The sequence below is a fragment of the Lates calcarifer genome, unplaced genomic scaffold, assembly GCF_001640805.2.
Source record: "Lates calcarifer isolate ASB-BC8 unplaced genomic scaffold, TLL_Latcal_v3 _unitig_1916_quiver_1930, whole genome shotgun sequence".
In the NCBI taxonomy this organism is placed as follows: domain Eukaryota; kingdom Metazoa; phylum Chordata; class Actinopteri; family Centropomidae; genus Lates; species Lates calcarifer.
Genome location: NW_026115845.1, coordinates 1 through 24,419, shown reverse-complemented (window position 1 = coordinate 24,419; position 24,419 = coordinate 1). Strand labels below are relative to the sequence as shown.

Genomic DNA, 24,419 nt, shown 5'->3' with positions numbered 1-24,419 from the left:
AGGAAGCGGAGAAGACGATGAAAACCATGAAGATGGACAACAAAGGGAGAGAAAAGAAGGAAGAGGAAGAGAAGGAGAAAAGAAGGAAGCAAAACCGAAGAAGGGAGAGGAGGGGGTGAGAGCCATATTTCTGAGTTATAGCCCTGTGTTGGCTGCGCTTATATAGTGTCATGTGACATCACATAGCAGGGGGATACTGTGTTTACAGGAAGTGAGCTGGAGGTCTCGCATTGCCAGCCTGCAGAAGTCGGACCTGCTGGGTCTCACGCAGCCCGCTGGCACTCCACGGCCTCAGGCTTCTGACAGGAGAGGTACGTACCATCGCTTCCCCTTTTCCCCAACAAGACGCATAACAGCGCAGTGTTTGTTGAAATATTTGATTCGGTGTTAAACAACATGCGGCTGGCTTCGTTCCAGATGTTGAGGCCAGCACGGGGAGAGCGAGACCGAGCGATGGGCCAGGGAGCGCAGGGAGAGGAGACAAGCTCGGGCCAGAAGGAAGGCACAGAGGACCGGGGAGGTAAACACCACAGACATCTTTTTTTTTTTCTGGAAAACTGATTAAGGATGGATAACAGACCATGCAAACAAGAAAAGACAGAGTCAGCAGTTGGAAAAACAAAACGGGCGATGTTGTAACTCGACTCGACTTCTGAGTTTTACAAGAGCATGTTGCCCCTGTCTGTGTCACCTGCAGAGTGATGACAATGACCCCAGTGGAGAGGAGGAGTTCTCAGGCAGTGGGCCTGGATCCACAGGTGTGTGTCTGTGTGTCTTCATTTGTGTGTATTTACTTGTGGTCACAGTGAACTGTAACCTAAGGCAACAGCATAACTTGCTTGTTTGTCCTCTCTGTTTACAGACAGACCAACACTTGAGTACCAGGTATGAATCTGACCTGTGGCCTATTTGATTTTCACCCTATCTTCCTTCTGTCAGCCTCAGCCTCTGTGATAGCTGTATCTCTGACCTCTGCTCTCCTCGTCCACTCAGGTCAGATGTATCCTGTAACGACTGTACCCAGGGAGGAGAGTCTGAGACCAAGGATTTTAAAAAGGTCGGCAGACAGGGCTGATATTGAGGTCGCACAAATTGTTTGTTTGTCCCAGTTATTTACTGTGTGTTTGTGTTTGTGTGTGTCAGTTATTTGAGGAGGTCTCCAGAGAAAACAGCCAGCTCCAGTCTCAGCTGCAGGACACTCAGAGGATTGTCAGCCAGACTAGGCTGGACCTGGAAAAGGCCACACAGGTGACGACACAGACGCACACTAAGTTGAACACAAACTGTTATTGTTACCCCCCCCCCCCCAATGAAAAGACAAAGGGAAGCATTTCAAAGTGGTAAAACCGGTAATTGAAAGGCTCTGTCATTGTGTGCCATCTGTTTTCATGGATTCCCTGTTTCTGTGTTCAGTTCAGTTGGCTATCACTCGTCAGACTACCAAACCCTTTTAATCAAAGTTGTCTGACGTGAAATATGGAACTTTTGAAAGAAGTAATCCAACCATCCTCTTACAAATGAAAAGTTAAATGAATTTATAATACAGTGCGCCCATACTCATCAGTGCAATCAGGGGTTTTGCCTTCCATGCTCTAGAAGCTTATGATGGCTAATGTTAGCTAATGTTTGCAAAGCTGAGCCAGTAACTGACATTACTGAGCCAGTTCACTGACTTAATGACTTGTCCTCTACTTGAGCTCCTGTTACGCCACATTTCAGCAGGTCATTTAAACATTTCAGGGGTTTTGTCACAAAGTAAAACAAGAAGTAACACTGAACCTCAGCAGGATACATCAGTCATAGATGCGAATTCAATCATTATTAACCACATTTTAAATTTATTTGTGTTGTCTACTGAGAATTATTATTCCCTGTTTAAACCCCAAATGGCCCCACAGTGCACCATGAAAAATAGTGTACAATCAATGGTCCAGAACTGAGAGCTAACTACCATGATGCCTTGTGCAGACAAGGAATAAAAGGCCAAGTCAGAGAGCTGCCTAATAAAGGAATGAACTGAGTGGTGTCCAGTTTGTCCTTTAAAGTAGAATTCCTTATATAATGTGTGTATAGCGAACAGTTGCTGATTTGACACAGCCATGTTTTTTGTGTCAGATGACCTGAAGATGTCTTTAAAGCTGCTGACTTGAGAGGTTAAAGTGAGACTATGTAACTTTTGCAAGAAGAAATGCCACTTTTGTCCCTTGTAAATGAAAAAACTATATTAATATGAAATAAAACACATCAGGCTGGGTTCAGCATCATCAGAGATTTTGCCTCTACAGTCTGGTCTGGTATGACTAGTGATGGTTGTTAATGTTAGCAAACAGATAATTCACTGTAACTGATATTTTTCTGACTCCATGTGCTACCATCACTATTATGTTTTACTATTATCATGTCTTTGTGGATGCAGTGGTTGTTGAGCAAATGTTGCATAGTCTCACTTTAATTAGAAATAGAATTTAACAGAACAGACATCCATATCACAGGTTGTAACTTTGATATCCAAAATGCCTTCTTGGACACAGGCCCTCTAGTGATCACATAGACCTGCTGTTGTGATGGTGATAACATTGTTAGTTTTTTGTATCTGACAGAGACAGGAGCGCTTCAGCGACTGTTCAGCCCTGCTGGAGCTGGAGAGAAAGGTAATGCTTCTCTGCTGATGATGTTTTTTTTGGTAGCTTCATCTGCCTCACTACTGCCACTCCTGCTGTCTGTTGACGCTCTCTCCTCTCTCCTCCCACTCGAACCACTTTCTCACCTGTTTTCACTCAAATTCGGTGGTCCTCCTTCTTCTCTACATCACTTCCTGTCTTGCCCCACTCCTCCCCCACCCCCCACCCCCCACTACCCTGTGGCACGTTTCCCTGGCATCAGGACCGGAGGATGTTGGAGCGGCGAATGGCAGAGCTGGAGGAGGAGCTTAAGGTGAGGAGATGTTCAGAACGAATCTTATCATGGCCACAGACACTTTGCATGCTCCTGCTTGATTAGCTTGGCTTTAGCTTGTGCAGTTCAGCACTGTGGTGAAGGCACACTGTAGAGAGCTGTTATACACAGTGTGTGTTACTTCTCATAGCTTCATTGGGTTGTTTATCAAATTAATACATGTTTGTTTTACCTGCCCAACAGCCCAACCTTTCCATTGATAAATAAAGAATAAAAGTCATTTTCCCTTAAAGGAATAGTTCAGTATTTTAGGGGACATGCTTCTATTCCTCTTCTTGCAGAGTTTTAGATGAAAAGATTGATACTATTATGTCTGTACAGTAAGTACCTAGCTGTAGCCAGCAGTAGGTTAGCTTAGCATCAAGACTGGAAACAGGGGGAGACAGCTAGCGTGACTCTGTATGAAGGGAACCAGCTAGCAAGTATTAATAAAATTTGTATTAAAAATTCTGTGCTGTTTATTAGTTCAGGTTGAGGCTCTGTAGAAAGAGCAACTTGGGGTAACAGAGTAAATGTGTGTGCTTTATTTGTCCACGTTTCAACCAAATATATGTATAAAACAGCTCTTGTTAAACTTATGAGAGAATTACAGCAAATGATCACTGTCCTCATGGTTTGAAACTATTCACTTGACCGTATGTGTTTAATACGAGATTAATTAGCTACCCTGCTTCCTTTTTATTCTATTAACTCACTTTTAATGCATTAATATTAATATCTGCCTTTTTAATGATTGATTAATAGGTCTTTTTCAGCGCATATATATCATAGCAAAAAAAAGCACAGGTGTAATTAACAACAGGCCTATTATATATGATCTTAACTTAACTTAACCATATAATGAAATGGAATCTGGTTTTATATTTTCTGATTTGTTGTAATGAGCTTCATTTTTACCACCAGGTTCTGGTTGACCTGAGAGCAGACAACCAGCGTCTTAAAGATGAAAATGGAGCACTGATCCGTGTCATCAGCAAACTCTCCAAATAGACGAGGAGCGAGAGAGAGAGAGAGACACAAGAAGAGCAGGGAACCCCCTCCCCTTTCCCCTCCCTCCATCCACCCATCCCTCCTTCCACACATTCCTCCCAGTGCCAAAGAGCGAGAGGGGGGAGAGAAGCAGCAGAATGTCCTACGTACACGAACACCACAGCTCGACTTTGGATTGTGATGCCTCTCTGCGAACAGCTGGAGTGGCTTTTGTGTGCCTTAATGCCCATCAGTCACAGGAAGACCGATGGCATGACGGCCCCTGTGGCTTCAGTCAGAGGCTCTGACAGTAGCAACACAAGACTTGACGACAGCCCAAAATGCCCGACGGCTGGTGCAACACACGAAAGAACACGACATCTACTACGACCGTGCATCAGGGGAACCCGAACATGCACACACATTCCTATGCGTGCATCACATACTTCCTCAATGCACATTCCACTGAGGGCACAAGGCAGCTTGGGCCTTAAAAGCTCCCACTTAGTATTTATTTTTTTTTGTGAACACACTCACGTCACACACTCACAAATTTACCCGACTCACAGTCCAAATCTAATGTGTTGTCAAGCAGTAAAGGTTTTGGTGTATTCTTTTAAAAGTCAGCTCTGAAACACATTTCAGGCTCCGTCTTTACATTCAACAACGTCCCGACAACACGAGGGAGGGGGCGGGGGGTGGCGGAGAAATGTCCATGAAGCTCTGTTGGGTTGTTTTGTTTCCACATGCAAGTGTTTGAACCCACCTACCTCTCCACCTATGCACTTCCCCACATGACATTTTAATTTTTTGTGACCACAGACACACTCCATGCTCTTAAAAATGACCGCGTAACCAGGTCAGTCGACCGCAGCACTTTACTCTCTGCAAAGCAGTAAAAGATCTGCGAGGCTTTGCCTGTCCTCCAGACAAGACGATTTTTACTTTTCAGAGCAGCGCCTTCTCACTTAGTAAGTGGAGGGAGAAGTTATCCATAGCTGAAGGTCAAAGGTCATTGCACAGTTATTAAAAATTGCTGTTCTGTCAAAGCCTATATGCTATGAATGGTTTTAATTATTACCATTGATAAAGATATTATTTTCATAGTTTTTCATCGTCAGTTCCTCTCTTGCAAGGGAGCATGGTTATGTATAATACATGTGTATAAATATTAGTCTTGAATAATACCCTTTTGAAGTAAAATTCCATGTAGCCTTTCTTCACATGTTGGTTTTCTAATATATTAAATGGATGTCTGCACCCTAATAAAAAAAAGTGTGTTTGTAGCGACTGCCTGGTCATTATGTACACAGTAGGTATGGCACCAAATTAGATGTGCCCTAATGTCGCACCCATCCTCACCACTGAGTCTTTCTCAGATTCCTGGCTTCTTAGTAATGTGCCGTTCGCTTGTGTGATCTTCCAATGGTTTGGTTTTTTCCTGTTTCATCCACACTGTGCTTGTATCATCTCTTCATACAGTGTCTGTTGTATCTGTATTCTGGTAGCCAGATGTCCTGCATCACAGGGGAGGGAGAGGGAAAAAAAGGAACAGCTGCAGCACTGCAACGCTCACACACCGTGAGCTCTAACAGAAGAAACAGGCTGAAACAGATGTATTTACAGTATGTTTGGACTGTAACATTAATTTACTGCTGCTCCCAAGTGGACGGCACATCATGAGTGGTTGGACTGACGTGATAGAAATGAGTGTCACTACATGTGCTGGATGAGCGTCCAGTAGGCTGTTGCACTAGAGTGAAGTTAACACCAGTCATCTGTCTGTTTGTCTCATCTGAGAGCAGAGAGATGGACCACTGTCCTGCAGGATAGAAGTACTGACAACAAGCTGAGCTCCTAATAAGGAAGGGCAGGCTGGCCGAGGCACTCTCTCTGTAAATATCCCTCAGGTCTGAGAAAGACAGGGGAAGGGAGCTAGGGAGGAAGAGGGAAGCGGATGGATTGCAGCCTTATATGGACAAAGCACTGCTTTTCCCAGGGTTTGTGGCTCTGACCCCCGGCATGATGCCAGATGCTGCACAAACAGCTCCTCAGCGCCACCAAGAGGTGCAACTAATGTAATGCTACAGTGGAGGTGAAAATGTGTCCTCGCCATTTCAGCTTTTGTTTTCTTTACTGACTGACTGGTTTTCAGGAAAAAAACTTGCAATAAGTGAGAAATGATGTGCTTCTGTGAACACCAAAACAAACCTCAGGCAATACTCATGTAACCATGGCAACCCAACAGGGCAAAGATCCTCAGGGCCCCAGCAGGCTCCAGGTTACGGCTTTTTGCCTAATCTTCAGGCCCTGTAAATTTAGTTGTAATATTTCTGTTGATATTTTGCCTACAATTCATATCCTTCAAAGGGGAACTCCAGTGATTGGTGTAGCATTGCAATACAGCTCAGGGATGCACAAGAGAAAGATTAACAAAAAAGGGTGAAAATCAAAGCTGCAGAGGCTGAGATATCCTGATATACCCTTCCTGTGAGTCAGTCACCTAACAAACTCTAGATGATAAAGTTCCTTTAATGCAGCTAAACAGTAGTCCATTAAAGCCTCTGTGCCTGTTCAAGGTCATCATGTTTCAAACTCTGACATGGAAAGAAAACATATAGCTGTTGATACTCTCCCTGATGTCTGTGGGCAAAATTGGTGGAGTGCACCTTAACTACATTTTTAATGTAATCACATTATTGAAACAAAACAAACAGAAACACAACAAACCTGACTACAGTACAGCAGCACATGGACGCTGTTTCTGGGGCTCTGGACACAATGTTTTGTGGATTTTTGCATTTTGGGGCGCCCACAGAAAGATCACCGGACCCACTCTCTCTCTTAACAGGCCTCTGTCTTTATTAAGTTTTGTTTAAAAAGTATTTCTTTGACATTTGACACCTTTATTGGAGAACAACCGCAGAGAAATGACAGCTGAAGAGTTAATAATTAAATATATTAAATTAAAAAATGTCTGCAACCCCATTTATGGTAGTAATAATAAAAGATTAATGATATTAAAAACAGATTTCAGTAGAATAACATAAAAGAAATATCACTCGTATAAAATTAATTGTGAAAAAAACCTGAGAATAAGAAGAGATGTAAAAGAGAATATTGACTTTGTCTCAAATCATTGTGTAGATTTGTTTTGTGAGGAGTAAAATAAGATCTAAAAAGGTGAGGGAATTTATGGAGCGACCGGTGAACAGAGGAGGAGAGATGACATGATTTAGTTTGGAGAGAGTGACGTGATACTTCTCGGAATAGATAGGATGAAAATGTAAGCACTCTTACTGTGACCTGGAGAGTATTTTTACAGCCTCTGCCAAGTGATCCTGGTGTTTTAATTGTAAATATGTAAGCATAAGGTGGCAGCCATTACAGCCTGTAACAAGACTTCACAGTTTAAACTGTTAAAAAATGAGTGTATTAATAATGTGAGGAGGTTTCTCTTAAAGCTGGAGCCAACACTTAACGTTATGTGATTAGTGCACCTGACATCTCAATTATATCTAATGAACATGTTCAGTGTGAGGTGGTGTCCGACCTGTTGATCCAGCCAGGTTCACACAGATGCTGCCTCATCCTTTACATTAAATCCATGCCATGTTTTTCAGCACACCAAGAACCAGGTCCAGGTTTTCTGTGCAGCTCAGAGCTGGCAAGGCCGCCTCCTCCTCCTCCTCCTCCTACACTGGACTAACTTGGACTCACTTTGTCTACAACTTTTTGCCTTGAGCAGACATGAACTCTTAACACGAAGCAGAGAACATAAGTTGCTGTTTCGTAGGCTAAAACTGTAAAGAGAAAGCGGTTTGGGAACCTCTGCAGGTTTTTTTTTCTTTTCACTTTGGTTGTTCCAGCATTTCTCTTTGTTGCAGAAACAGATGCTTCTTCCTGTTCACGTGAGAGTGAAACATTCCCTCTGTAGTGCTATGCTGGATGTTTATGCAGGCCTCCAACAGTTCAGTGCTAAATTAATAAGGAAAAGATTTTGCTCCAATCCCTGAGTTTTTCTGATTTTTTTTCTTGTGTTTCTGCTCAGTGAGTGGCTCGTTTTTCATTCACTACAGCGATCTGCACAGCGTCTTCAGATGATATTTGACCATGTTTTCTAACACAGAAGTGTCAAAGTACATGAACTACAAATAGACTTTCCTCTCAGGAGCCTGTGAAGAGTGTGTGCGTCGTTCCACAGTAAAAAATTCAAGTTATGATGTAAAATGTTGCAAAAATATAGCGTGTAACTGTTCATAATAAGAGTAAAGGAGTATATTAGTTCAAATAAAAGACTGCCGTCAGTTTTTACACCAGACAGTGAGTAAGATAATCGTTCAATCACCCCCCACCCTCCCTCCCCCTCGTCATGTCCTGTGATTCAGACCTGTACATCTTCTCCACCGACACTCTGCCCAGTGACCTCCGCTTCCTCCCCCCGCTGGCCAACGGGCTCCTGGGCTGGAGGGTGTACAACGGCATCATGCACATGGGCGGCGTGTACAACGGGGAGGGTGGGCGCTGTCACCGAGCAGATGTCCCCTGTCCTCTGGCTGTTAAAGTTGAGTTAGAGGAACCTGCCCAACACAGCTACAGTCTGGACACGCACACAGGTAATCTCCCCACAGTGCACCTGCCTTTCGGAGGCCGAAACCTGCTCTGTTGCTGATCTGATTTCATCTTCCTGTCCAGGTGTTTTTACACACACTCTGAGCTCAGCCGGAGTAACTGCCTCCCAGTCTTTGTATTCACATCGATACTACCCCAACCTGATGGTGATGGAGGTTTTGTTGGTGCGGCAGGTGGCATCAAAGGACCCCATTACTGTAAAACTGGTCACTTCATTCACGCCTCAGAGTAAAGACATTGTTTTTGAGTCTCGTCCTGATTACAAAGGAGGCAGGTACGGTCAACAAAAACACGTCATTTTTGCTGTATGGTAAGAGTGTGGTCTTACACATCATTTAACTTCCCCCACTCCCTCAGGCACATCCAAGGACAGACGAATACAGCTGAGTACCCCGGCGGCTCCTGCCCCACAGTTCACCTCATCTGGACCCCTGTACCTTCGACCCTGACGCTGCTCCCAGAGCAGAGCCAGGCTCGCTGGGGCTTCATCCTGATCGTGGCCAACAGCTCAGATTCCGCTGAGGCCAGTTTCGACGAGGGCCTGAACTTGATGGCAACCGGTAACCTGCGTCCATCTCACGAGAAGGCCTGGAAAGAGCTGTGGCTGCAGAGCAAGGTGGAGGTGGCCGGGTCGGAGAGCCTCTGCAAGGCTCTGATCGGCTGCATGTTCTACCTCCTCAGCGCCTTCCCCTCCATACATGACACCTCCAGCTCTTTTGGTGGAGTAAGTCCAGGTGGGCTGTCTAATGGAGGGGATGGTCAGGACTACTGGGGCCATGTTTTCTGGGACCAGGTAAGGCTGGTGGCGGTAAATGCCTACATGTCTGCCTTTTTTGTTGTATGATTAATATTTCACACAGTGACTTTACCTTCCTGTGACAGGACATCTGGATGTATCCTGGAATCGCCCTTTTCTATCCCAAGTTAGCTCGAGCTGTGCTGGAGTACAGGGTGGGGACTATAGACGGAGCAAAAGACAACGCCCAGAAGCAAGGCTACAAGGTATAATGAACAAAAGCATTTTTATTTGATGTTAGATGGTGGACATATCAATGTCAGTATATTTTAAGGCTCAGATATAGAGTTAGGACAGTGACATGGCATCGAAAACAAGACCTGAACTGAAAAAGGGAACACTGGCATTGAAATATTTGTACTGGAAAAAGTTGTATTGGCACTGAAAAATAAAACACAGGCATCAAAAAAGAACTGTTTTACAATCCTAATTCTCAGTGAAGATCTGCAGATTTTTTCTTCTCTAACTACAATTTTTTTTGATATCAGTGGTTTTCAGTTTTGGTGTGAAGGGAAGGGGTAAGAAACATGTGATCTACAGAGAAGTATTTGATATTTTGTTTTGGGTCAAATTACAAAAAAAAAAAAAAAAAAAAACATTGAAAAAAAAACATAAGATTGTAAAACTGTCTTTCTTTTGATGCCTGTGTTTGATTTTTCAGTTAAACTTGTTTCAGTGCCAATACAACTTTGTCCAGTATGAATATTTCAGTGCCAGTGTTTTCTCTTTCAATTCAGGTTGTTTTCAATGCCAAATTTTATCTTGAGTGTCAATATTTTAATGTCACTGTTCTAGTTTCATACTCAGACTGTTAAGCCTTTATGTGTGTGTGTGTGTGTGTGTGTGTGTGTGTGTGTGTGTGTGTGTGGACCTACATTTTACAAACAACAATAAAACTGTGTCTGAGTCTTCTAAAGAAAAGATTCTATCTTTGCAGGGACTGAAGTTCCCATGGGAGAGTGCTGTGTCAGGGAGGGAGGTGTGTCCAGAGGACATTTACGGACAACAAGAGATCCACATCAACGGAGACGTCACTCTGGCCTTCCAACACTATCTCTACCTCAGTGAGGTATCCCTCCTTTATCCCTGTTCACCATCATATTGTTTTCACCCTGTGTGATGTCATTAACTGAGCTCTTTGTTTCAGGATCTGTCCGTATTCAGAGAGGGACGGGGCAGCGAGGTGATATATGGTGTGGCTGATTACTGGGTTTCTAGAGCAACATGGAACCCTGAGGACCAGAAATATCACCTCCTGGGTAAAGACCATTATTAGAAAGACAGTAATGATACTGAATTTATTTAGCTTTACACGGTTATCAGGCTAATTCTTTAATAAAAGCAAAACTAAAGACATCTGACTTATTTACCAGCACAAAAACATATGATCTGTCCGGTGTTACTGAATTTTTTTTTTGTTTTGTTTTGTTTTTTTAATCCACTTCATTATTTTATTTTTTGAATATTGCTACATTAATGTCAGATATTTTGCTTTGTTTTTATGTCTATTTTTCTTTATTAACTTGTTTTTAAAATTGAAATATAAAGAAGCATTTCTCCTCTGTGCCACTCAGGTGTCATGCCACCCGATGAGTATTATTACAATGTCAACAACTCAGTGTACACAAACACAGTGGCCAAATTCAGGTACTAGTATTTGAATATTTCCCTGTAGTGCATATAATCATGTGAATACCAATAATACAAAACATCTTTCATCTGTCAGTCTTCAGTTTGCTGTAGAGTTGGCCAATCTCCTCCAACATCCTGTGCAGAAGGAATGGCAGGAAGTGGCCGAACACCTCAAGATACCTTTTGACCAGGAATCCCAGTATCATCCTGAGTATGACGGCTATATTAAAGGTAAATTTTTGTACCTGTCTTTCTGACTTTGACCCACATTTGAAAAATAAAGCGCTCATGACATGACGTTAGACTATTTTCTAACCTCTTACAGGTCATCCAGTGAAGCAGGCAGACACAGTGATGCTGGGTTATCCTCTTGGATTGTCAATGACTCCAGAGATCAGAAGGAATGATCTAGAGGCATACGAGCCTGTAACAGACCCTCATGGTCCGGCAATGACGTGGGTAAGACACAGTTTGTTTTAATGGTGGGCACAAAACTGAAGCTGTTGTTAATTCTAGTTGAATGTTTGAGAGAGTAAGAAATAGTAAGAAAATGTACTTAAAATTATGTTATGTGACATTTGAAAGAAGGAATGACATGTTTCTTCCTCTTTCAAATTAAAAGTTCAATAAGACACACCCTTGCACAATTCAGCACTCTTCTATACAGTAGCTTATAGAGGCAAACTAGCTATATATTGCCCTGTAACTGATACCCAGTTAGTTAATTGACTTTATTAGTCATTTCTACTATGATTTAGCAGTAACCATTACCATAACTGACACCAGAGGCCACAGTTTCATAGTTACATACTCGTGTTGCTTCAGAGAGTCAAAAAGAAAACACACCTGTTTCACAGCAGAATGCTTCGCATCAGTGTTAAATGGTATAATATCTGATTATTATCACTGATTTTAGAGATGTAGCTGGTGGAGGGAGGCTGCATTTTATTTTATAAGTTCATCTCTGAATTTGTGTGTTGAATCAAATTTGTAAAGTATCTCCAGCTGATAAATAACTAATACATAAACTACAGATAAATGTAGTAAAACCATGAAATTATGCGTAGTATGAAGTATGAAGTAACTTAAAATGCCTCAAAATTGTACTCAAGTATAGTTCTTGAGTAAATGTACTTGTTCACTGTCCTCTATCAAAAGTTGGTGACTTATTACTTGTGGTGAATGTAATCAGCTATGTTTTACAGTGTCACTTTGCACTGAGGAAAAAGCCTGTTGTTGCCGTAACTTCTCTCCCTCACATCTTTCCACTGTCAGGGTATGTTTGCCATTGGCTGGCTGGAGCTGGGGGAGGCTGAGAGAGCTCAGCGTTTACTCGAGAAGTGCTTCAGCAACATCCAGGGCCCGTTCCAGGTATCCCTCCAACTCTCACACCCACATCACACTAATACACGTCTCTTTACTGAGTCCTGACTACCTGTTCTCACAGGTGTGGAGTGAATCATCAGATGGCTCTGGTGCAGTCAACTTTCTCACGGGTATGGGAGGATTCCTGCAAGCTGTGCTGTTTGGTTACACTGGCTTCAGGTCAGTCATAAATCTTCCCATGCACACACAGTAAAAACACACATCAGTCTGTACACAACATGCACACAGTGATACAAAGTTTGCCACCCTGTGTTTTGTATAGAGTGGAGAAGGAATGCCTGGCCTTTTCCCCGCTTCTTCCCAACAACATTTCTGAGCTCTGCATCCGTGGTGTGAATTATCTGGGCAGTCAGATGGACTGGCTGCTGAGGAAAGATGAAGTCTGTATCATACTGAGGGAACAGGGAAGAAGAGATGCAAACATTAAGCCCCGTGATCTACAGGTTGTCCTGAAAACATCAGGAACTAAAATCCCTCTCATACCAGGTAACACATAGAGCCAGGATGTACGATGACAGCAGCTTATTTCAGGTTCTTAGAAAAATGTTTATTCTTGCAATAAATATGAAGGTTTGTACATTAATAATTTAAAACAACATTCATCTCCTGAACTACAGCCCAAGGGCAAAACAGTGATGAAATGACAACAGTAGTACATGAGGTCATAGCAAGAGCATTAGTGACATAAGAAAAGGTGCAATCAAGGCTGAATTAAGCAACCAGGCAAAGTGAACAACTGCTGAGTATAAGGAATATGAGGAGTATGAAGAGCGACCCTGTCTCAACTCAGTTTATACTGAGCTTGTTCCTTGTAAAGTTGTGTTTTACCACATCACTTTCATTTGTTTTGTTTTGTCTGATCAACAGTCCAAATGTTGCACCAAGTCTTGATGGCAGCTTTGTTATAAAGAAGACATAAGGATGATTATGAATTTACTCATCTATATCTATATTTTCAGGGCACCCAGTAACTTTTCCTCGAGGGCCGGGGTGTGTTTGTAAACTGACTCCGACGTCTTCCTGCTGGCCCATCTGAAACAGGATCCATGACCCTCCTTATAATTCAATTTACTCATGATATGTTGAGCAAGTTATTTCATATCTTCGCTGCTGTTATGTTGTATGCTGACACTGACCTGACCATGGACAAAATGTATGGAATTCAGTTAAAAAGAGCAACATGATTTGTGACAGTTTGGCTAGATTCAAATTTACAAAACAATGGTCTACGATCATTTCTTGTGATTTATTTACATATTACAAAAAGATACTTAGTTCTGTAATATACCATGTTACAAAACTGTAAATCAATTATACTGTATTGTAAATGGAATTCAAATAAATCTCTTTACTCTCGGTGCAAACCTTGATTCTCCTCCTTCGTCCTCATCCTCTGTGGCTTTGTCACAGGAATGTAAACAATACAACTGTGGCACTGAGAAAACACATGTGAACAGATAAAGAACAAGAAGATTAAGAAAACATCCACAACACTGATAATGCACAGCATTTAGAAAACATACTGCAAAGTGTGAAAACATAACCAAATTCTGGTTTTTGCAGCTCATTTCTGTATTTGGTTGTGTCACTTTGCAGCATTTTTTCCAAATGCTGATCATATGTTGTTAAATTGGTGAAACTGTTTTTCTAATTTGCTCGTGCTTCGTCTATTTACATTGTTTTTTTTTACATTTCAGCGTTGAGCTCTCAAGTCCATCGTACAGTACAGGTAAAAGGTGTTTATCTTACCTTGGAGCTGGATCACTAAGGCCTTTGTTGTATAATTGATGTCTTCAAGCATCTTGTAGATTTGATTTTCTGGAGAAGCAGCAACAGTTCTGCAGGAGAGGATGGGACAAAGGACAAAAAGAGGTCATCGCATTTAAATTCGCTCACAAAAAAACAAAAAACCAAGCCATGTTTATGATTTACGGTTTATTAAAACCATATTTATCAGTGTTTTGTGATATTATTGCAGAAAAACAGGGGTTAAAGTCTCGACAGACATGAGAGTATTTGAGTTGTGTGGGCGGGGAGGAGCAGATCCTGCCAGACATCAATTGGTTGATTTAAATCTTGGCAGCACCGTAACTCCGCCCAGACATTCCGTTGGGTTCGCACGATTTGTTTTCACGTGCCGAACGTTTCCTCACACCGCAACACTCCTCGCTATTCATCCAAACGACAGGCTCCGCCCTCTCGGATAATATTAATAAACAAATCGAACAGCCCCTCTGTGCACTGAGCCTCGGGATTGGTCGGTGAGGTTTTGAACCAGTTAAACGGTTTCAGCGGGTGAGCGGAGGTAGTACTGTTACCGTCCAGGACGTTTACACATGAGCCGTGGAACGAAGTGGACGTTCCTTTACTTTAGCACATTTATTTTCACGTCAGTATGCGATAAATATTGGTTTTAAAATTAACGGAGCAGCGACCATTGGATTTCTTTCTCGGAAACTTGGACATCAAAGGTAGTTATTTAAAGACGACATTAGTGTTAGCTAGCTAATATCGTACCGACAGCCTTTTAACTGCAGACAAATTAAAAACTTAATATTCCACTTACTTAAATTAATGTATGGTGTTTCCCAGTAACTGTCACCGTCTTAATATAGCACATTATTTTGGTTTGGTGTTTTTGGTGTTTCATTCTTGTTGAACTGGGTGTTTAATGCTACTTAAGCTAACTTGTTACCTGGGTAACGCGTAAGTTAGCTTATTCAGTGTGTGAAATAAAACGCTCGGGTTTATGTTGGGCTACAGTTAAAGTTTTTATTCTAATACGATGTGTCAGTGCTAAAGACAACTATGTTGTTGTCTACCTCAATGTTTTCAAATGGCTACCCACCTCTCCGGTCTGTCCGCGGAAGCAGAGGACATTACGCATGCACCGACCATACAGACAAAGACAAAAACACTGCAAAATGGATCTGCCGGTGCAAGACTGAAAAAATAAACAAATGACAACCAGAAATACTGAGACACATACAACTGATGCGCAGGACTGACTGCAGGAAGTATGCAGTTTCTCACTACTTGTCAGTGTACTCTGTAAATATGTTTATTGATATTATGCAAAGAGTATTACTTATAGTTCTGCACAGCTGTCTGCAGAGTTAAGACGTTTTTAGGCAACATTTTCCCCAGAATCGGCGGTTATTTTCAGAGACATTTTGATTGTTTGTTGTTTGTTTGTTAACTGTGTGAGTGATGATAACCTAGTTAGTTATCCTTGTAACACTGTTACTATAGATGAGCCACAGTTGTGTCCCTTATACTTCAGGATCCCTTTCATACGCATGTATAATTGACTAAATAGACAAAGTTATGTTTCATTAATATATTGCAGTGTAGCTTTAATAGTAGATAAAATTTCAACGGTCATATGGGTTGCTGTTTAGTGGGTTAAGTACAGGAGGTTTCAAAAAGGCTTAGCGAAAAGTTAAAATAAGACAAAACAAATGTTAACACTTAAACAAAATGGAAAAACAACCAAAGTTCCTCAGGTGATGCTTCAACTGCCATCTGAGATCCTGTCCCAGCTTGTCCTGATTTTAATTCTCAATCTTTACCCCAGGCCATCACCATGAACTCCGTACTGTCATCCGTACGTTCCCTCATGCAAATGTTTGATGGCAAAGTGCAAGAATTCATCAGTGACATTGATAATGTCCATGTGGTTTGGCTTGAAGAGATCCAACAAGAAGCCAACCGCATGTTCTCAAGGTAGGTTTGACGTAATGCCCTTAAAATCAATTGAATAATAAGGTTTCCGTCCACAGTTGTTTTGTGCAGTTCTTCTCTAGAGTTGTTTTTAGGGTTTAACTGATGAAGCAAATTCTTCTGTTTCAGGGATTTTAATGCTGAGCCAGAATTAATGCCAAAAACACCATCACAGAAGAAGAATAGTCGCAGAAAGCGTGTATCTGTGGGGCGTCAGGAAGAAAATCAAACAAGGCGAAGGTTTGTTGCTTTTACTGCAGTTGTAGTAGAGACTAAATTTTCAAATTTCTCCAAACCTGAGCAATTTTGAACATGTTGTGCCTTTTTAATTCTAAATAAATTTCCCCTTCCTGTCCAGGTTTTCAAAGGGAAAGCGCAGTAACCTTCGTGGCTCTTCTGTCAAATCACTGAACTTCATTGCTGAAGAATCCATTCCCGAGGCTTCCACCTCTGAAGCCAGCACCGCCACACAACCTAAACGCACCACCCGCAAAAACAAACAGACTAAGCCAGAGGTGTTGGAGGAGGGGAGCCACTCTCCTCGTGGCAGCTGTGAAAGTGAAGAGGTGCAGAACAGGAAGCCAGAGCTGGTAGAGGAAGAAGAGGTGGACAAAAATAACATGGTGAACAATGCAGAAGTTGAGCCTGACAACGCATGTAGCACTACTGGGTCTCCACCCTCACCCAAGGTTGATGTTGGCCTCTCATCAGCTGGCCGCTTCTCTGCTGAGAAGGTGAACACTGCAGAAGTCAAGTCTGACAAACGCAGCACTTCCCAGTCTCCACCCAAGATACCCTCACCTGAGGTCATCGTCAGCATCTCCTCAGCAGACCGCAGGTCCGCTGAGCTTGTTGTAAAGCCAGAGCCCTCTCCTGGCCGCACAGCTGCTAAGATTGCAATAGCCGGAGCCGCTCAAAGCTCACGACGGAGCTCCGTGCGGTGCTCCCTAAAGCTACGTCACTCGCTGGCTGGTCTGCGACACAGTATGACACAGGAGTCTGTTCGCCGCGCATCTCGTCGCTCGATGCTGAAGAGGAAGGCAGTTCGCATGGGCAACTCTTCATGTAGCAGCAACATTAGTGGTGAGAAATGAGCCACATGTGGTTTATAAGTACATAAAATGCAAAACATTTGCAAATTAAGTAATATTGTTATTAAGCCATGTGTTATAACTGTATATTTTTTATGATTGCAGAGGATTCTTGCATCAACACTGCAGAGGAAGAGGATAAAGACGAGTGAGTAATGACTTAAAATGTTTCTTTGCATTAATAAGTGCATTGTCGCCTCTATGAGAAAGAACAATCAGATGTTAAAGGTATTTGTAGCAGTGGGTGATAAATTTTTCTGTGTACTCTGAGCTACATGTGACTCATCATGAATTCAGTGTTCTTTTATTTTAAAGTGTGTCTTGTGTCATTGCTGTAGCGTGTTTGAAGCTGTAACTCCAGACACAGAGGATAATGCTGCAGAGGAGGAATCTAAGGAAACTCCAGAGGTATGGTTTATCTATTAAAACTGAGATTAATTTTATTCTGCATTGATTGATGAGTTGATGATTTTGTTTTACATTATTTGTATCAAACAAATGTGTACCCAGATTAAGCAGAGGGTGCATCCATCTGTCGGACGAGTTACACGCTCTGTGGCTGCAAACTCTCCCAAACTGGCGCCCCCATCGTTGTATACCAGTGAACAGAAGGTCAGCACTCCAGACAAGAGAGCAGGTATGGGGACTCTTCATTTTATTAACTAGCTCTTGTTTGATTAAATTTGAGTTAATGTATCTGACAGTTTTGTACCAAAATGTCACGCGTGCTAAATACATGTTTGTATTTGTGTTTCAGTTGTAACTGACAAGCAGCGCACTTCCCAGTCAGTTCGCAGGTGAGTGCTGTGCGTGTGTGTGTGTGTGTGCGTGTGCGCTTGCTGGATATTATTTGATTTCCTGAAGGGGGTGTTGTATCTTTAAGAATGTTTTTTCTGTATCTCCAGGTCACGGCGTAGTACCAAACGTAAAGCACCGGATACTGTAGAGGAAAGTCCAACAAAGAGGTTCTCTCCTCCCAAGAAAAGTCAGAGTGTAAGATGCATTAATGTTACAAAGTGGGAAATGTGTATATGAATGAATGAAGTAAGAAGTAACCACATAGTAAAGTTTTAGAACTTACTCTCCTTTGTTTTTAATACACAGGCGATCAGGCCCAACATGAGAACTTTCCTCCACACTGTGCAGAAGAATCAGATGCTAATGATGACTCCGAATTCACTCGGCCGCACAGGTGTTATCAAGTCCTTCATTAAACACACCACCCCAGTAAGGGCTGATCCTAAAGTAAGTTAAACACTTAGCAAAGCAAAAACACAGTTGTAACTTTCCAGAGCTGGTTTATGGTAAAACTGTATCCTTCAACTCTGTTTATATTGTTGTAGGGTTTTGAATTTGAGCTCATAATTGTTGATTACACAGCAGAAAGTACTTACTAACCTAACTCCACTGGCCAAAAACAGACGTGGTATTGCTATGAATTTAAGTAAGTAATGTTGTCCCTGCATAAGCATGGGAATTACTGCTTATCAGATATCTTATAATTTCAGTTTTGTGCATTCCTAAAACCATGATCTTATGTTTGTTTTTAGAATGTTTTATAGTTTGCAACAGCACAAACAAACAAGGAGAAATGTCACAATTAATTACAATTAAATTTGAAATTATTGCATTTGATAAAATGCATGACCTTAGATTTAAAAAAATATGATTTGTTGAGCTGTCAAAATATATGATCCTCTTATGGATTTTTTTTCTCTCCCCTCCTCAGTTGAGTATTGGTATAGTGGTAAGTGTAATACTGAAGCACTGTGTGTTGTTTGTGGGCAATTGATGGTGTTTAATATCCCACTGTGCAACTTAAATGTCTCTTCATTTAGCACGTACCTTTAGATTTAAGCCTCTTTCACACGTCCACATTTAAATGTAAATGTTCAGACATTTTGTCTCCATTCCCATTTTGTTGTGTAGAATAAAACTGTGCTACACTTTTTATGTACAGGAGACAGACCCACATGTAAACAACTAAAACTTGTCTCATTAATTGAACCCTGCAATTTTGCAGGGTCCATGTGTGAAGGGGGCTGGATATGCATTTTAACAACATCCCAAACTGCACTTGTTAGTTGACGGTGTCTCTGATCCCACAGGTCACTAATGCTCATACTTTACAATCTTTTATGACCTAACATCCCTTCAAACCACCCTAAACGGCTTTGGTAACCTCACTGTTTGTTGACTTTGAAACATAATTTGATCAGACATAGAAACTGAAGTAAAAATCCATCTTAACTAGAAGCAATGTCATCTTGAGTTTAATTTGAATTCCCAGAGCTTTAAGAAGTACTGTGGTTATTTGTAGAACAGGTCTTGTGTTTTCCACAACAGCAATGATGTCATCATCACTGTCAAAATGGCAACAACTGAGCTCTCTCTTCTACTTGGGGAAGAGGTAGTTGTCTGGGGGTGAAAAGGGCAGGTGTTGGATGAGATCAGATCCACATTTGGACAGTGCAGTCTTGCGGTTTTCAATTGCCTGAAACAGAAACACCATGAAAGTTATTCATTTCAAACTGTGCATTCACTCAAAGAGCTAAACTGCGTGTCTGCATGTATGTAACCAGAGCTGTTTAACTCATCTTATTTTACTTTAACCCAGGAACTGTTCAGTCATCCCTCGTATATTGGACTCCCAGACCAAGAGACAATATGACTGCAATAATGCGTCTCTTGTGGTTATGCTGTGCCTCTAGTTTTCCTGCCTTTGTAGTCTTAACTGAGCTCTGTGACTTTCAAAATACAGATGATCAGTAATACATCTATTATTTAACTATGAGGTATTTTTACATACAATGAGGAAGTCCTGACAGGAATGTGAGTTATATCTCGTAAATCTATCTGCTTAACAATAATGCAATTGTAAGTGTTTGTTTTCCACTGTTGTCTATTGAATTAATAAGATACTGAAACAAATCAGTTTTATGTCCCCTGGTAGGAACCCTGTATTTGTTCTGTCGAGAGTGTCAGCATAGAAGTTCAGAGACCAATAATCACAGGTCAGAGGACAGGAAATATCCCAGATATCATGTGTCTCTGGTGTTCAGTAATATGAACATAAACTTGACTGGTCTCTCAAAGACAACTGAAATAGCACAAAGTCTGTTATGATGGATTTTTGCTTTGGTGTTTATTCTGGGAGGTGATTGTTTTCCACTTTAATGCTCTTCACCTGCCCCTTTGGATTATTTTGATGTTTGCCACCCATTACACTGTGTTATCATGAATTGTTTTCCTGGCAACATAAGTTTCCTAAATTCTTTTTACCTTATAGTCTTCTTGTTTTCTCTTTCTAGACCAAAGAGCGTCACAAGCTGGAAGCACTCAAAAAGAAACAGGAGCAAGAGGAGGAACGGATGAAGAAAATGGAGGAGGAGAAGAAAAGGAAACAGGAGGAACTTAAAAGGTTAATGCTCAACGTCTTTCAGAGTTAATCCACTCTGACTGGACACAGTGGACTAATTACTGGACTAATCTTTGCTTTTATATTATAACTTTTAACATTTGTGTTGTAGGAAGAGGGATGAGAGGCTGAGAAGAGTGTTTGAAGCCAAAGTCAAAGAAGACCAGAGGGAGGAGGAGAAGAAGAGGAAGATTGCTCAAAAAATGGCTCAGATTGATGAGAAAAATGATAAGGTACACAACAAAGTTTGAGAAGTTGAGACTGTATGTTCACCTCAGAAGTTTTAGCCCCTTTGCCTCATATTTGATAATGTGCCTCTTCGTGCAGCGACTGGCAGAGGAGAAGGCCAAGAAGAAAGTGGCCCTGAAGCGTCAAGAGGAGCTGGAGCAGAAGAGGTTGGAAGAAGAGGCGAGGAAGAAGAAGATTCAGCAAGCAGTGAGACAATGCTCTTTATATTATTAATTTGTTGCTGTACTTAGTTTGGTTCACACTCTAGCTTATCTTTACATTGTCAGGCTTTTCTCATGTTGTGTGTGTTTCTTAAAACCTTAGGAGGAAGAGAAGAGGCAGCAGGAGTTACTGGCCAAGAAGAAGGCTGAGGAGGAGGAGCAGCGAGCTCGTAAGATGGCTGAAGCTCGCAAAGCACTGGAGCTGAAGAGGGAGCAGGAGCGAGAGAGAGAGCGACAAGCTGCTGCAGAAAGGTTGTCTATTGTTCTGACAATACTGCAATAAGAACTACTTTGAACATGGTACAGATGTATTAATCTGAAAACTGCACTGCAGAAAGACAGGAAGAAAAAAATTGTTTTACTGACTTGATGTCTTTTTTATTTCCAGGGAGCGAGTGGAAAAAGAAAAAGCTCTCGCTCTGCAGCGTGAACTGGAGAGAGCAGCAAGAGAGAAGGAGAGAAGAGAACTGGAGGAGAAAAGAAAGGCACTTGAGGAAAAAAGAAAACAGGTAAGAAATTAAAATTTGGAACCAAACTGAATGGTTTAGCAATCCAAAATAAAATGTATTTCACAGTGCACATACATCAGATGACACATAACAAGCTGAGGCAGTTACATAGTTTGATGACAGCTGCTCAGCTCTGTTCATGTGTTTTCTGTTCCAGCAGGAGGAGCAGCTGAGGTTGGCTGCAGAGGAGAAAGCTGCTAAAGAGAGAGAAGCTGCTAAACAGAAAGAGGCTGCTGCTAAACAGGTAAACCAGCGAGGGAAGATAATAAGTTGACATAAAGATTGTGTTTAAAGGGGCTGTTCAGCCAAATCACAGAAATATTTCTCGCTTCATCTGGTCATACAGTTAATTTTGATTTGATTTATTCCATAAATAAAACCTGAACGTGTTTCTAAATGGCTTGTTTAACCCAATATTCCAAATAATGAAATACAACAATATGCCCAGAAGAAAACACACATTGCATTTTGCTGTAGTAAAAACTAATTTGATCACTGGAGGAAATCATATTAATGGTTAATAACTAAACCTTTCTTTGCTCCCTCTCTTCCCCTGTGTGATGAAGGCTGCTGCTAACCTGAATGTGACTGTAGATATCGAGGTAAGACAGTTTTCACCTTAAACCTTGAATAAACAGATGGACACAATAGAATTAAAGATTTTTAAAATGTTAGCTGTGCATTTAAGGCAAGAAAAAGGCTTGGTTTGGGCAATGTTTATAATGGTTATTAATTATTATCTCTGCTGGTTTGTTAAGCAGTGGTGAAAACAAACTTACCCACTCTCCGTAATCTTTTCAGCGCTCTGTGATGAGTACACCTGTAGGAAAAGGTGGTGGCCTCAACGTGACTGTGGACATTGAGGTAACTTTTTAAACGTGCAATTTTTAATCAGTTTCTATCTTAAAATAAACATGATAGAATTAATTTCTCGTCAGAGTAAAGCCTCTATAATGTATGTTTTATCCCTCCCCTGCAGCAATCACCTCAGTCGTACTCCATCACTCCAAAGGGCGGCAACAAACCTCTGGTCCTGTCCAAAAATCCAGAGGATTACGGGATGGACCAAAACAGTGACGATTCCACTGATGATGAGTCTGCCCCAAGGAAACCTATCCCATCCTGGGCAGAGGGTATGATGATCAGTCTCTCAAACTGTTAATTAATCAGGTTTTATAATATGTTTCTCAACAGACCAGGTTTAAATTGACTTCACTAAAAGTCGAAACAGCGACTGGTCCAGTCACAGCTTAACAATTACATCTAGGTCCCTCAGGCCTGTTGAGCTTTGGATTTCTCAACATGTTGAAGCTATGTTTGTGGGACTGTAGTAAAACAGAGGAAGATGGTGGTGCACTGTGTAGTATTTCCCCACTGCAGAATGTTAGTGTCTGTCAGGAAGTTACACTCTCAGCTTGTCTCAATGTTTTTGTTTTGCCAAGCACATCTGAAATCAAGGATGTAACTAACAAGGAAGTAACTACGGTTGGTGGGCTTATAGTATTGTGAGTTATTTCAATCTCAGTTTAAGATTCGTGAATGTTACATACAGGCTTGTATGTTGTATGGTGCATGATTTCATTCTCATGTTGTGTAGTCTCAAGTGAAAACTTACATTTTTTCCCCCTCCCAGGTCCGAACCTGCAGCAGATAATCATGAAGCAGTACTTCAACCCTCCAGATTTTGATTCTTTCTTCGGAGCAATTGAACCACCAAAACTGGAAAACATCTTTTACAAGAGCAAGCCTCGCTATTTTAAACGCACCAGCTCTGCTGTGTGGCACTCACCTCCAGTTGGAACCAAGTAATGTCTGTACACTGATACAGATATACACTGCTGTATAAAGTTTAGTTCTTATTTTAAAGTTTTCTTTTTCAAATAAAGTTATGTTTTTGAATGTTTTTGATTTTTTTTTTCAATATAAGATTTGTGTAAAAGGTTTTAGGCATCCATATTTTTGGAATATTGTTTAGAATGTAAAATATCATGGGTTTGAGTGATGAGTGTGTCATGTGATGAAGTTGATGCTTCACACTTGTACTTGAAAATGAATTTGTATTATAACACAGTGGGATCTGAACTTTTTGAAGGTTTTGCCAAATGACCAGTAAAAACTTTGATTTGTCTAATGTGTGTACTGACTGTAAATTATAGGATTCCCATGTTTGGGATTTATCCAGTGCATTAAAATGGTTGATTGCACCAACATATTGTGCAGGTCGCAGCTTTTAAATGGTTTGATAGCAGGTGACACATAAAGAAAATATGATCTTGTAGGCTGAGGTGTGTCGGTAACAGGAGGGGCCTGCAGCTGAAAATGTTTGCCCTGCACAACTCAAATTCTCATACTTTGACTCTGCTCAGGTCTAATGTTGGTGAAGCCCATGGTAGGTGCTATTTGTCCCACTGCACAAAGCTTCAGAAGGAAAAGCATCTGCCATTGATCAACTAAAACTAACATAAAACAACGGTCAGTCTTTAAGAATTAATTACACATTTTATTTTAATTAATATACTGTCACATAATATGATGATTACTATATAAAATTTGATCTGATCTGTGTGCTTCAGTGCACTGTGCACATGGCTATTTAATAGGCTATTGGTGCCGTCCCGCCCTTTAACTATTAGCAGTGTTGCCAGGTTGGGTGGTTTTCCGCCCGATTGAATTACTTTTCTTAAATGGGCGAGAATAAAATAATTTGGGTGGTTATTATTTGGGCTACCTTTTGTACCATTGGGGTAAAAAACAAAAACTACGAAAAGTTCAACTATATTCCACGTTTTAAGCTGAAAGAAAGAAGCAGGGGAAAGATATGAGCCGGAAGATACTGTGAGATGAAAGGGACAGGTGCAA

General features: G+C 41.3%; 3 protein-coding genes across 8 annotated transcripts; all 3 read left to right on the top strand.

The window, feature by feature from the left end:
• Positions 1–396: 396 nt before the first annotated feature.
• LOC108891286 (protein phosphatase 1 regulatory subunit 12C) lies at positions 397–5,210 on the top strand. The gene is made up of 7 exons (XM_051067688.1): positions 397–520; positions 669–885; positions 994–1,057; positions 1,144–1,248; positions 2,601–2,651; positions 2,884–2,934; positions 3,859–5,210. The coding sequence occupies exons 1-7, from the start codon at positions 397–399 to the stop codon at positions 3,943–3,945; spliced, it is 699 nt and encodes a 232-aa protein (XP_050923645.1). The 3' UTR covers positions 3,946–5,210.
• Positions 5,211–7,603: 2,393 nt separating this feature from the next.
• On the top strand, positions 7,604–13,734 carry LOC108891288 (protein-glucosylgalactosylhydroxylysine glucosidase). Of its 2 annotated transcripts, XM_018688405.2 has the most exons (14): positions 7,604–8,127; positions 8,313–8,540; positions 8,620–8,830; positions 8,914–9,349; positions 9,439–9,558; positions 10,290–10,421; positions 10,500–10,611; positions 10,927–10,999; positions 11,079–11,215; positions 11,310–11,443; positions 12,260–12,355; positions 12,432–12,529; positions 12,633–12,856; positions 13,330–13,734. In XM_018688405.2, the coding sequence occupies exons 2-14, from the start codon at positions 8,411–8,413 to the stop codon at positions 13,404–13,406; spliced, it is 1,980 nt and encodes a 659-aa protein (XP_018543921.1). In that variant the 5' UTR covers positions 7,604–8,127; positions 8,313–8,410; the 3' UTR covers positions 13,407–13,734. The 2 variants fall into 2 exon arrangements, with proteins under 2 accessions (XP_018543921.1, XP_018543920.1); XM_018688404.2 differs by having other exon boundaries at positions 7,604–8,540.
• A 907-nt stretch (positions 13,735–14,641) lies between these two features.
• On the top strand, positions 14,642–23,691 carry LOC108891287 (inner centromere protein). 5 transcript variants are annotated; one of them, XM_051067689.1, is made up of 22 exons: positions 14,642–14,841; positions 15,244–15,387; positions 15,948–16,096; positions 16,223–16,333; positions 16,452–17,176; positions 17,290–17,332; positions 17,523–17,592; positions 17,695–17,821; positions 17,942–17,981; positions 18,090–18,177; positions 18,289–18,429; positions 18,914–18,931; positions 20,496–20,605; positions 20,715–20,835; positions 20,930–21,037; positions 21,155–21,303; positions 21,440–21,560; positions 21,718–21,804; positions 22,127–22,162; positions 22,362–22,424; positions 22,540–22,693; positions 23,194–23,691. In XM_051067689.1, the coding sequence occupies exons 3-22, from the start codon at positions 15,957–15,959 to the stop codon at positions 23,367–23,369; spliced, it is 2,628 nt and encodes an 875-aa protein (XP_050923646.1). In that variant the 5' UTR covers positions 14,642–14,841; positions 15,244–15,387; positions 15,948–15,956; the 3' UTR covers positions 23,370–23,691. The 5 variants fall into 5 exon arrangements, with proteins under 5 accessions (XP_050923646.1, XP_018543916.1, XP_018543914.1 ...); XM_018688400.2 differs by lacking the exon at positions 15,244–15,387 and having other exon boundaries at positions 21,721–21,804; XM_018688398.2 differs by lacking the exon at positions 15,244–15,387.
• Positions 23,692–24,419: the final 728 nt, after the last annotated feature.